Source organism: Gymnoscopelus braueri (assembly GCF_963280865.1).
Source record: "Gymnoscopelus braueri genome assembly, chromosome: 24".
Taxonomy (NCBI): domain Eukaryota; kingdom Metazoa; phylum Chordata; class Actinopteri; order Myctophiformes; family Myctophidae; genus Gymnoscopelus; species Gymnoscopelus braueri.
This window is the reverse complement of record NC_137626.1, coordinates 15,347,865-15,360,966: the sequence shown is the minus strand read 5'-3', so window position 1 is coordinate 15,360,966 and position 13,102 is coordinate 15,347,865. Positions and strand designations below refer to the sequence as shown.

The 13,102-nt window shown below is 43.3% G+C and overlaps 1 protein-coding gene across 1 annotated transcript in view; it reads left to right on the top strand.

The window, feature by feature from the left end:
• Positions 1 to 13,102, top strand: part of dmd (dystrophin) — a 500,806-nt gene that overhangs the window by 162,948 nt on the left and 324,756 nt on the right. The window contains exons 5-8 of the mRNA XM_080421894.1: positions 1,637 to 1,729; positions 7,269 to 7,370; positions 7,498 to 7,568; positions 7,679 to 7,797. Coding sequence (XP_080278020.1) covers positions 1,637 to 1,729; positions 7,269 to 7,370; positions 7,498 to 7,568; positions 7,679 to 7,797 — 385 coding nt within the window. The remainder of the gene's footprint in view (positions 1 to 1,636; positions 1,730 to 7,268; positions 7,371 to 7,497; positions 7,569 to 7,678; positions 7,798 to 13,102) is intronic.

Below are 13,102 nucleotides of genomic sequence, written 5' to 3'. Positions count from 1 at the left end.
ATGGGCTAGACCGCACTCTCGTATCGCATCGCATCGCATCAGCTGAGAACCAAGCGATAAAATTTGGTGTCTTCCCGGGATCCAAACGTAAAAAAAGCCCATTAAGAAAGTAACCACTTTTATAGTGAAACTGGTCAATCTACAAGCTTCTATATATATTTCTTAATACATATATATATTTTAGGTTTTTGAACATCCTTTTGAATAATAATGAAAATAAATTGTAGAAAACGCAGACAAATAAGCCCGAAAATTTCCCAAACAATATTTTTCAGAAGGAGCGAGAGCTCTTTTTTTTCTCTTTATTCTTCTCCACTGTGTCCCTTCTTAAAGTCTATTGAGATGGTTGTTGTGTGCAGGAACAACAGACACCATGCCCTCAGACAAAGTTACCTTGAGGAAACAAAAAAGAACACGGCGGAGCTCATGATAGATGCGACTGTGAGAGTGTGAGAGCGCGTGTTCCAATTTAACGAAACACTGGGAAAAAAAAGCAACCTCGACGTGCTACAAAATCAAAGTGGGAGAGACAATGGAAAGCAGATGTTTTTCAGTCCATCAGGCGTCAGCACTTGCACTATTTATACAGGAGGAGGCAATTTAAAGACAAGAGGCTAATGGACTCGGATGAGAAAAGAACAGAGCGCTGCACCTAGCGTCCTGAAAAACCCATGGTTTTCTAATTATGTCCTGGATGTGCCTTTGAAAACGAAGGCATTTCAACTATTATTTAAAAAAAACGATTGTCCTTCTCTCTCTCTCTCCAGACTGAAGATTATTATAGCCGTTAGATGTTACTCACTTCAGGCTATTTTTTTCCCTTTTTTTTTCCAGCTGTAGTATGATGAGCCACTTATGGCCATAATAGCCGTATAGACTTCACAGGATAGAGTCAAACCATACTGTGAGATTAGAACTGAGCAGCTCTTGTCAAGAGGGGGAATCTCCGGGACGCAGACTGAGGCTATGCTTTACCACCGCGCCACCCGAGTGGCACAGTGGCAAAGTGAATGCCCACCGCCACCGCAGAGGTTGTGGGGTTCGAATCCACCTTGGTACGTCCGGCTTTGTCGAGTGTCTATATACGAACACTATTAGACCCCTTAACAGACGACGTCACACTGATAAGAACCAGTATGCGCGCGCAGGCCGGCACCAAGGGGCGGCCATAGCTGAGTGGTTAGTGAGCCCGCCTAGGGAACCAGGCTGGCCCTGGTTGCCCCAGGTTCGATTCCAGGCTATCCCAGCATATGCGCCGATGATATGAAATTTGTCCCTGAGCAAGACTCTTAACCCCAATTGCTCACAGGTTCTCATTGGAAACAAGACCGCAAGGACTTTCATGAACGACCTGTTAAAAGGAATTATCCTTATCCTTAACCAAATGAAACCCATTCTGCTAGGGGGGGGGGTCATGATTACATGATTACAAAGGGTGTCCCCTTACAATGTGAGGTTGTTGGTACTGGTTCATCCAACCAAGTGTAGGAACAGAATGATAGACAGCGACTCTGACAAATCAAATGGTATGTTATGTTCAAACGTGTGATCTGGGTATAGAGACATTTGAAAGCACAATTTGTCTCCATTTATCTCCCTCTGTCTGTCTCCATCTCTCTGTCTCTCTCTCTGTCAGGTTGAACTGGTGAATATCGGAGGAGCAGACATTGTCGATGGAAATCACAAACTGACCCTGGGCCTTATCTGGAGCATTATTCTCCACTGGCAGGTGCGTACACAACACACACACGTGTGTGTGTGTGTGTGTGTGTGTGTGTGTGTGTGTGTGTGTGTGTGTGTGTGTGTGTGTGTGTGTGTGTGTGTGTGTGTGTGTGTGTGTGTGTGTGTGTGTGTGTGTGTGTGTGTGTGTGTGTGTGTGTGTGTGTGTGTGTGTGTGTGTGTGTGTGTGTGTGTGTGTGTGTGTGTGTGTCCATCCTTGTTAAAAAGCATACACAGTCAAACCCACAGTCTTGAAATTGTGAGCCTCAGTTACTAGGTCAATGTTTATACTCTCGGGGGCAAATTCACTAATAAGACATCAATAAGACAAAAAGCAAGGCGTTTAATTCTCAAACAACCTGCACAAAGGGTGGAATGCAACCCTTAACGCTGTACGCTGCCAAGCAAACAGCGTCTCTGTGCTCCCGTGCTCTTTGCAAGGTATTTAAATTAGGTATAATTATACGTACATTTGGCCCCTTTCGATGCAAATGAGCATCATTGCAAAAAATATCCAATTCACAAACAGAGGTGCTAATAGCCCCATGCAGTTAGAGTGAGAAGTTATGAGTGTCTACAGAGGGCTGGGGGTAAACGAGGCATATTTTCGTCGCCGTCGGGCAGTAACCTCGTATCTCCATATTTCAACGTTTTCTTTCTTTTCGTACATGAATGCCCTACTTGGTCAATCGACTGCATTTTATACAGCGCTTTTCTCCAAAGCGCTTTACCAATGGTGGAAAGAGTACTCAAATGTTTTACTTAAGCAAAAGTATCAATGCTGCTACTGTTTTAAAGTAAAAGTCCGGAGTTCAAAATGTACTTGAGTAAAAGTACAAAAGTATTGGTATCAAAATGTACTTAAAGTACCAAAAGTAGAAAGTGCTCATGTGCTTGTAGTGTGTAGAATGTCCCATTTCACAAGTTTTCAAAATGAATAAAGGGTATAAAAATCTTTTGAAAAAAGCAGATCCACAAGCTCACAATGCGTCGCACCGCGACACATTGTGAGCTTGTAGATCGGCTATTTTCAAATGGCCGAAAAGTATTTAGGGCTGAAGTGGTTAATGTATGTTTTGTAATAATAATCAAAATCTACAGTAAAATATTTGGATCTCAGATGTAGTGGAGTAGAAGTAAAAGTATTGGAAATTGGAAATACTCAAGTAAAGTACAAATACCTCAAAATTAGTACAGTGTGTAAATGTTCTTAGTTACTTTCCACCACTGCGCTTTACAATATATTTCACATTTACACCTTCACACACCGATGGCGGAGGAAACCTGCTCATCGGGAGCAGTTAGGGGTTCGGTGTCTTGCTCGAGGACCCTTCGACACACATATAGCCAGGAGGAGCCGGGGATTGAACCTGCGGAACCGTCGGATTCCAAGACGGCCGCCCTATACCTCCTGAGCCACTGCCGCCCCATCATTATAAGAGTGTCACACATAAATGGCAATTAAAAAAAAGCTCACAACACTCTCCGTTGTGAGCTTGTAGATCAGCTATTTACACTATTTTTTGTAAACAGAAATAAAAAAAGGAACGGTTTTGGACAACGATTTATAAAGGGATGTCACGCAGAGACTTTCAATCGTTAAGGCAGTGGTGATTATAGCCAGACGAGAGGAAGGCACGTTGACACCAGGCGTGCACGTTGTGAATGGACATTTTTCCGAACCCACTTAACGGGAAAATAAAGTACTCACATTTTTTACTTAAGTAAAAGTATCAATACTGCGATGTGGTAATACTCTGTTACAAGTAAAAGTCCGGAATTCAAAATGTACTTGAGTAAAAGTACAAAAACATTATTGTTATCAAAATGTACTTAAAGTATCAAAAGTACTCATTTTGCAGAATGTCCCATTTCACAACTTTTCAAATCTTTTTAAAATAGCAGATCTACAAGCTCGAGCTTGTAGATCTGCTATTTTCAAATGGCCGAAATGTATATAGGGCTGTAGTAGGTCATGTATGTTTTGTAATAATAATCTAAATCTACAAAGTAACCAGTAACTAAAGTTTTCAAATAATTGTAATTGCACCACTGGGTTCAAGGTTACTTTATTGTGTCTTGGAGACGAGGACCGGCTGCACACAGTACAGTACATACACATTACAATACATAATACATAATACATAATACAATACAGTACAGAAAATGATAAGACACACAGTGACACGTACATATCGTCTTGTCGGGTGAAAATCTTGTATGTCCAGTTCAGTTCAGTTCAGTTTTATTTTCAGTTCCTTTGGACAAGTATACAAAATACAAAATAGATAAATATATATAGATAAAAATATGTATGTACATACAATTAATTCATTTGGTTAATATATTTACACTAGTATTCATAATAATCATAGTATCAATCATAGCAGTTGTCCAAGTCCCTGAAAAAGGGTTTGGGAGAAGCATTAAGCTTGTCGAGCCCAACCCTTAATCATTTTCAAAAAAAAAAAAAAAAAAAAAGAAACATGTCCAAAATTGATAGTTGTCAGAAAATTGAAAAAATAAATAACCTGTGTTCCAATGTAGTTATTATTTACTCTTGTTAGTGCTTTTTATTGGTTTAATATTGATAAAACCACAGACAGACGTAACCACTTTCACTTACATGTATTTTGTTTTATTTATGAAAAAAAAAACATTCAAATATGGAGATAAGAGGTTTCTGCCCGACAGCAACGATAATAATTATTCTCTGTAATGATGCTTTTGCGGACTCTCCACTTTGAAACGACACAGACAGTGGCAGTTTTTTAAATCCATCATTTTGCGTGTGGGGTATAGCCTTGTTTCCTCCCATCAGGGTGGCTGTGGGGTATAGGCTTGGGAACGCCGCGTCACCGCTGTGCGCAATTTCACGGCTTCCCGACATGAGTAATTATAAGCACTGTCTGTGGCAACAGAGTCGGTCATGAATAATCCAGTTTCCAGATGTAGCCTAACCCATTAACCCATTAAGACCTGAGGCCGATTCTGAGTTACAAAATGTTTGCTTTGAAATTACATATATTCAAAGATTGGCACAAATTTTCACGATTTAAAAAAAAATAGCAGATCTTCAAGCTCATAGCGCGGTTTTAATGGGCTAATTGAAAGTTAACCCTTCGAAGCACAGCTCCTCTGCTCAACCAGCGGACTTGCGGGGCGCTCGGGTGGGCGCGGCGGTAAAGTGCCTGCCCGCCACCATGGGAGGAGTCTGGAGGAGTTCGAATCCACCGCGGTGCATCTGGCTTCTGGCATCTGGCTTTGTCGAGCGTCTATATGAACGCAATTGGCACGTGTTCGGGGCAGTGTCGATTTCGTCGACTAAAACTGTGACAAAAAATGTTCGTCAACTATCTTTTTTCACTGACAAAAACCAAATTAAGACTAAATTAAAACTAAACTATGATGACTAAAACTAGACTAAATATTCTGACAATTTGGTCAACAAATACAAATTTGACTAAAATGTTAGGGAGGGACTATTAGTGGAGAAGAGATCCTGTAGAACTAAGACAAGTCATCATGGTTGCGTGCGGGTGTCACAGACCGAAAATAGTTGATCTACAAGCTCACAACGTGTCGCGTTGTGAGCTTGTAGATCAGCTATTTTCGGCATGCAGCCAAGTGAGAATCTGCCATTTTGATGGCATCACAGCCCGCCAAAAATACATTTTAGTCGACTAAGTCAACTGTAGATTTAGTCGACTAAAACCTTATGATATTTAGTCGACTAAAACTGCACTAAAAGTAAAACATTTCAGGTGTCTAAAATATGACTAAAACTAGACAGAATTTTATTCAAAAGACCATGACTGAAACTAAATCAAAATGTGCTGTCAAAATCAACACTGGTTTTGGGGGAGGGAAGCCGGGCGGTGGAGGGTTGACATTTTTTACTGCACGTACAGTGTACGGGCTGGGCGGTAGCAAGGGAGTGTCCGGCGTAGGATTGGAGGTGCTAAGTCCTCCCGGTGGAGGCTCCTCACTGGGAGGAGAGTCAGTGGGATACAAACAGCGGTGACAACACACAGAAAATGTTTGTGGGAAGGAAATAATTGGCATAATGACTAAATTGGGCAGAGAGAAAAAAAAATGGGTAAAAAAGCAAGTCTGCAAATTGGCGATGTTGGAGTCCATTGGCTCTAATCAAATTAACCCTTTAAGACCTGAGGCGATTCTTTAAAAAAAATCTAAATCCTAACAGTTTTTGGAAAAAAATCTAAACATTTTTTTTTTCACGATTTTTCAAAAATAGCAGATCTACAAGCTCATAGCGCGGCACTCGGTGCCGCGCTATGAGCTTGTATATCTGCTATTTCTGAATAGCCAAAGAAGTCTAAAGTGACACAGATGCGTTCCAGGTATTAATGGGTTAATCATTTTGATTACCGTGAGTGTCCATGTCCTGGCCTCGGCATCAGCTCCACGAACTCCTCCCGTTCTTGAATCGTAAATTTGCCCCCTCAGAGTTAAATGAGAGCTTGCGTGCGTGCGTGATGTGTGTGTGTGTGTGTGTGCGTGCCATTTGAGTGCATGTCCAGTGTGTGCACCTGCCAGCCATGCCCTTGGGAGAGTTCCAAGAAGTGCATGTGGGTGGGCAGTGTGTGTGTGTGTGTGTGTACTCCAGCTTTTCGCCAATTAGAGTGAAAATACATGCAATGACCTACAGCCTAATGAGTCCCTGTTTCACCCAGATAGAATCGCCAACAGTCGTGTGTGTGCGTGTGTGTGTGTGTGTGTGTGTGTGTGTGTGTGTGTGTGTGTGTGTGTGTGTGTGTGTGTGTGTGTGTGTGTGTGTGTGTGTGTGTGTGTGTGTGTGTGTGTGTGTGTGTGTGTGTGTGTGTGTGTGTGTGTGTGTGCGCGTGTGTGTGTGAGTGACTTTCCCTCCCCTGGGCCTTAAACAAGCGCTCCCAAACTGTCAGTCACGGCTGCCAAAAACATTTTGCGAGGTTGTTTTTGTTTGTGTGTGTGTGGTTGAGAGAGAGAGAGCGAGAGAGAGCTGCAAGGCATGAATGTGTGCACTTATACGTGTCCCTGAAGTATGTTTGTACAAATATGTATATTTCATTTGTCTGTCTGTCTCTGTGTGTGTGTGTGTGTGTGTGTGTGTGTGTGTGCACGTCTTTGGAAAGTGTCAGTGTTGCTTTATGAAAAAGTCACTCAGCCGTGTGTCGCATTACCATAGATCTCAAAGTCTGTTGTAATGGCTGCCAAGGATGCATTTGTTTGGTTAACTTTTGTTTGTTTGTTTGTGCAGTGCAGTGCGTGCGTGGGTGCGTGCGTGCGTGCGTGCGTGCGTGCGTGCGTGCGTGCGTGCGTGCGTGCGTGCGTGCGTGCGTGCGTGCGTGCGCGTGCGTGCGTGAGTGTGTGCGTGGACCTTGCTACAGTATCTACTTGGCTGTCCACTTATACAAATGCTGTAGTTTGGTACAAATGTGTGGGTGATTATATTTCCATACTTAGCGATCGATTTACTAATGTAACCTGTGTGCGTGTGCGTGTGTGTGCGTATGTGCGTGTGCGTGCGTGTGTCTGTGTGAACACAGGTGAAGGATGTGATGAAAGAGGTCATGGCAGGCCTACAGCAGACGAACAGTGAGAAGATTCTGCTGAGCTGGGTTCGTCAGAACACGCGCCCCTACCCTGAGGTACGTACCGCGCCCCTCTGACTGTCACTCACCTCTACAGTGTTAGAAGCTGGAATTCTTTTTCCAACAGTTTATGATTTTCCATAAAAAAATGTGCTTGTGTGTGTGTGTGTGTGTGTCTCTTCAGGTCAACGTGGTCAACTTCTCCAGCAGCTGGAACGATGGGTTGGCTTTTAATGCACTCATCCACAGTCACAGGTCTGTTCCTTCCCCACGTGTGTGTGTGTGTGTGTGAACATGTTCATACTGTAGATAGAGACAGACAGACCGATTGATCTCATCCACTGATTCCTATTGGCTGTTTGCAGACCGGAGCTGTTCGATTGGAGCGCGGTGGAGAAGAAGGCGTCGGCCATAGAGAGACTGGAGCACGCTTTCTCCACCGCACAACACCACCTGGGAATAGAGCGGCTGCTAGACCCCGAGGGTAACACACACACACACACACACCCACACACACACACACACACACACACACACACACACACACACTTGTATTTCTATACATGTGAGGACTTTTTTAGGAGGCCGATTTTTCTTTGCCACTTTTTACCGTAACAAATAGCAGATCTACAAGCTCGTAGATCACCTATTTGTTGGTGCACGACACCAGCGTATAGGTGTAAATCAGGCATAACTCTAATCTCTAATCCCTAAACCTAACTTCTTCCAAATGTCTAATCATAATCCTAATCATTGTAGTATCCCTCATAAGTATAGACATACAAACACACACACACACACAGACACAGACACAGACACACACACACACACACACACACACACACACACACACACACACACACACACACACACACAGACACAGACACAGACACACACACACACACTCGCTACTAATTTAGTGGATGAATATTCAGGGTGACTTATGTTTCTTATCGCATTTCACGCAGGCCTATCACAAGTCTTAATCGGGTCTAATTGCGTATGACGTCTGAGGTCCTGATTGGATACAGAGACACCGCCGCGATGACACCATGTCAGTCACCATGGCGATGAGACTTGAGCAGAGCCCTCACACATGCACACACACACACACACACACACACACACACACACACACACACACACACACACACACACACACACACACATACATACACACACACACATACATACACATACACACACACACACACACACACACACATACACACACACACACACACACATACGCACGCACGCACGCTGGCACGTACTCTGACCTTGCATTTAGTGAGTCGATATGCATAAGACCGTCTGCCTAATGTCTTCATCACTTCAACCCTGCCATCCATATTTTGGGCATGTTATTATTGGCAAAACGTTTCTATTATTATCTATTTGGGGGGGGGGGGGGGGGGATTTCAAATTCAGTCAGACTCTTACATCAAGATGAAACCGTTTATTGCCATGATATTGCATTTGTGGGGTGTGGGCTCTGCTCCTGTGATGCGTCGGAACAATGACAGACTCCACAACGTCCCCTCCCATTCAGAGCATAAATATTCACAGTCATTACATGAAAGCTGCGGCTCGTCTGGTGTTCAACCGCCCCAAGTTTTCCCACACAACTCCCCTTCTCCGTTCTCTACACTGGCTTCCCGTAGTGGCCCGCATTCCAGTTTAATTTCCTGGTGCTAGCCTATAGGGCAGTGAAAGGAACAGCTCCTTATTACCTCCGGGCTATGGTCGAGGCTTACACCCCTTGCCCGACCACTTTGGTCGGCCACCTCGGGGCGACTGGTTTCCCTGTCACTCAGTGGTCCTTCTGGCCGATCTACACGCTCACGGCTTTTCTCTGTTCTGGCCCCACAGTGGTGGAATGAACTCCCCACTGATGTCAGGACAGCAGAGTCACTGCCCATCTTTCGCCGCAGGCTGAAAACCCACCACCCTTCCACTTAGCCTTGCCTACTTGTTGTCATTTGTTTGTACGAGCTCTTGTTTTATTGGATCTTGTTTATTTGATACACTTATTGGCTTTAGCTCTTGCTCATTTGATTTTCCTATTTGTCTCATCTGTTTAAGAAAGTAGGTAGCTGATATATTGCACGTTTACCTTAGCGCTAGGTATACTCTTAGTTGCTTGCTTTAGAAGAGAATGCACTTAAGACTTCCGGTGATTAGTAGTTGTCTTGCCTACCTGTTGAATGCACTTATTGTAAGTCGCTTTGGATAAAAGCATCAGCTAAATGACCGTAATGTAATGTAATGTAATGTAATGTAATGTAATGTAATGTAATGTAATGTAATGTAATGTAATGTAATAACAGTCATACTGTATGATCCAGCAACCTATATAGGTATATACAGAAAGGAAAATAACCTGATACAATACGTATGAACTGGCATTGAATTCCATTCTGACACGGGGACACCTACATTAATTCTACTACGGGAGGAGGCTGGGTAGGTGGAGGGAGTTTGTTCTCTGACAAGAGTTTGCTCCTCCTCAGCATTATTAAAGACCTCTCTAGACCATATGCTTTCCTACTTATCTATTGAGTGCCTCGATGGGAATCACTGAATTCTCTTCTCGCTCACCTTCGGCAAAAAGTCTTGTATATAGGGCTTACATGATTAACGGTGTTGCAACCCAGCCTTAGGTGTCACCGACCACGTTCAACATAAAAGTGGACTCCATCCTTCCCAGTCCCCAAACACAGCCAGGCAACACTGGTTTACAGCCCAAAAAACCCTAACCCTTATTTTAGGAACAACTTCAGGCAGGGCCCATGCCATGGCCATACATTCCTAATAACAGAAACGAAATCCTACTCTTACCTTTACCATAAATGACACAAAAAAACAGTTATCTTATCTAGTATAAACTAAAGTAAAGAAAAACAGGGAACAAACGTGATAATTTAATAAGGCCACCTGCACCCCTACACTCCCATGCAGGGCTGAAAATTGAACGGAATTTGAACCAATAGCAATTCTATAAATAACTAGCAAACACAGAAGCAGAGTGCTGGTGAGTTTGGAGGCTGCATGGTCGACTCGGGAGGGAAGACATCTGGGGGACTGGTGACAGCCAGTGGTGTAAAGTAACTAAGTACATTTACTTAAGTACTGTACTTAAGTAAAATTTTGAGGTATTTGTACTTTACTGGAGTATTTCCAATTTGCAGTACTTTTACTTCTACTCCACTACATCTCAGAGGCAAATATTGTACTTTTACTCCACTACAATTATTTGAAAACTTTAGTTACTAGTTACTTTGCAGATATAAATTATTACATTATAAAACATACATTAACCGCTTTATAGCCTTATTTAATATACCTAGGCTATTTGAAAATAGCCGATCTACAAGCTCACAACGCGTCGCATCGCGACGCGTTGTGAGCTTGTAGATCTGCTATTTTCAAACATTTTTGTACTTTTACTTTTGGTACTTTAAGTACATTCTGATACCAATACTTTTGTACTTTTACTCAAGTACATTTTGAATTCCGGATTATTACTTGTAATGGAGTACTTCTACATTGCAGTATTGATACTTTTACTTAAGTAAAACATTTGAGTACTTTTTCCATCACTGGTGACAGCCAAGCTTTAGAGTTGAGCCTTGGTCACAGGAGCCAATCACCAGCTGGGTTCCACCTGGTAATTAACCACTCACACACTCAGACACAATCAGTCACCATTCACACCAGCTGGCAATCAATCAGTCTCTCATCACCGCTCATTCACCCGTACGCATGACGGAAATAGACATGCGGAGGGCAAGACAGCATGGGGAAATACACATAATGACCCCTGGGGTCATAGCAATGGTAATTGCCTTCAAAGTACGAGGACTGGCCAAACGCTCGCTGGAGCACACTCGCCCACCACCACAGAGAGAGAGAGCCAGGGGTTCGATCCCCAGCAGCAGCTTCCTTCCCGGCTTGGCCAGGAAGGCGCTCAAGTGTGGGCACACAGTGGGCACAGTGGGCATCACGGTCGGGAAGCCGGCGGGCGAGGGACCATGTCCTTGTTGCTGCACGAGTGTAGTCGGTGTTGCCATGTGCACTTATTGTAAGCGACTTGGGGCTTGTTCTTTTGTAAAGTCGCTTGTAAATATTGGTGGTTGACGATTTTTTTTTGGGCATGCTTCCTAATGTTGTTTAAACCACTGGTTCTCAAACATTTTCATGTCAAGGACCACCCAAATTAATGTGCATTTGTCCGCGCATCCCCATCTGAAAACCTTTTGTGCCAAGAACCCGCATACCAGATGTGTGTTGTTGACATGTTTCACAAACATTTCACATTTTTCAAAAATTTCCTAAGATTTTTTTAAAAATACCAGATCTACGAGCTCACAACGCGTCGCATCGCGACGTGTTGTGAGCTTTTAGATCGGCTATTTTCAATTAGCCGATGTAGTCGCTAATTATTTTGGGCTTGTTTTCATAGACCTGGTTGCTTTATTATTTCTCTCAAACTAAATCCGGTAATACTGCTAGTAGTGAACCCAGCTGGTTGATCTGTTGCAGCGGGAAGGGGAAAGTCCACCCCCCTGCCGAATCTCCTCATTTTCAGGTGAAAAGAAGGCTGTTGACTCTATGTTTACTGGAAGGAGGCATCACCCTCCCCAGACAGTAGAGGTTGGCAGTGACAGGGACCACAGTACACAAGAGGGGATGGGGGGGGTGGGGGGTGGCAATGACTGAAGTGAGAAGAAAAGAAAGAAAACAAGGACTGGTCAGAATATGGTCATTGCTTGCCTTGGCCGGCAAGCTTGTAAAAATCCATAATAACATTTTGCAATGTGTTTTTTTTTCATAAATGAATGCCCTATATGTTGTATGACAAAAAGTAGCTAAAATATCAGATATAGAAGCTCACATTTTGGCCATTTGAAAATAGCCAATCTAAATAGCTCACAATGCGTCGCCATGCGACGCATTGTGAGCTTATAGATCTACTATTTTCAAAAGATTTGTGAAACTTGCGAAATGGAACATTCTGCATGAGTACTTTCTACTTTTGTTACTTTAAGTACATTTTGATGCCAATACTTTTGTACTTTTACTCAAGTAACCGGACTTTTTCTACATTACCGTATTGATACTTTTACGAACAATTTAGTACTTTTTCTCACCACTCACTGACACACACACACACACACACACACACACACACACACACACACACACACAGTTAACGGCAACGCTTCTCCATAGCAGGCGATAATGCAGAGTGTGTGATTGGATCACATAATGGTTCCGGATAAGGCGTTCCGGATGTGATTGCCAGGGTAACAGCAGGTGTGGTTTTGTCAGTGAAGGTCTTGGAAGGAGTGTGCGTGTGTGTGTGCGTGTGTGGGGATGGAAATGTGATTGAGGTGTGTGTGTGTGTGTGTGATGGACAGCAGTCTAATCCCAGATAGATAGACATGTCACAACGCACAAACATCACATCCTCATCTCTGTCTCTGTCTCGCTCTCTATCACACACACACACACATGCACACACACGTGGACTTAATTCATGGAGCCGTTTATCTTGCCCAGGCAGCAACACAGATTTCTCTCCGCAGCCTGTCATACTCATAGATGTATTGGTCATACAGGATAGTAGTACATACACAGACACACACACACACACACACACACACACACACACACACACACACACACACACACACACACACACACACACACACACAGACAGACAGAGGTTTGTATTTTTAACCGTAAGCCGAAAAAATTGCAGATATACAAGCTCACAACGCGTC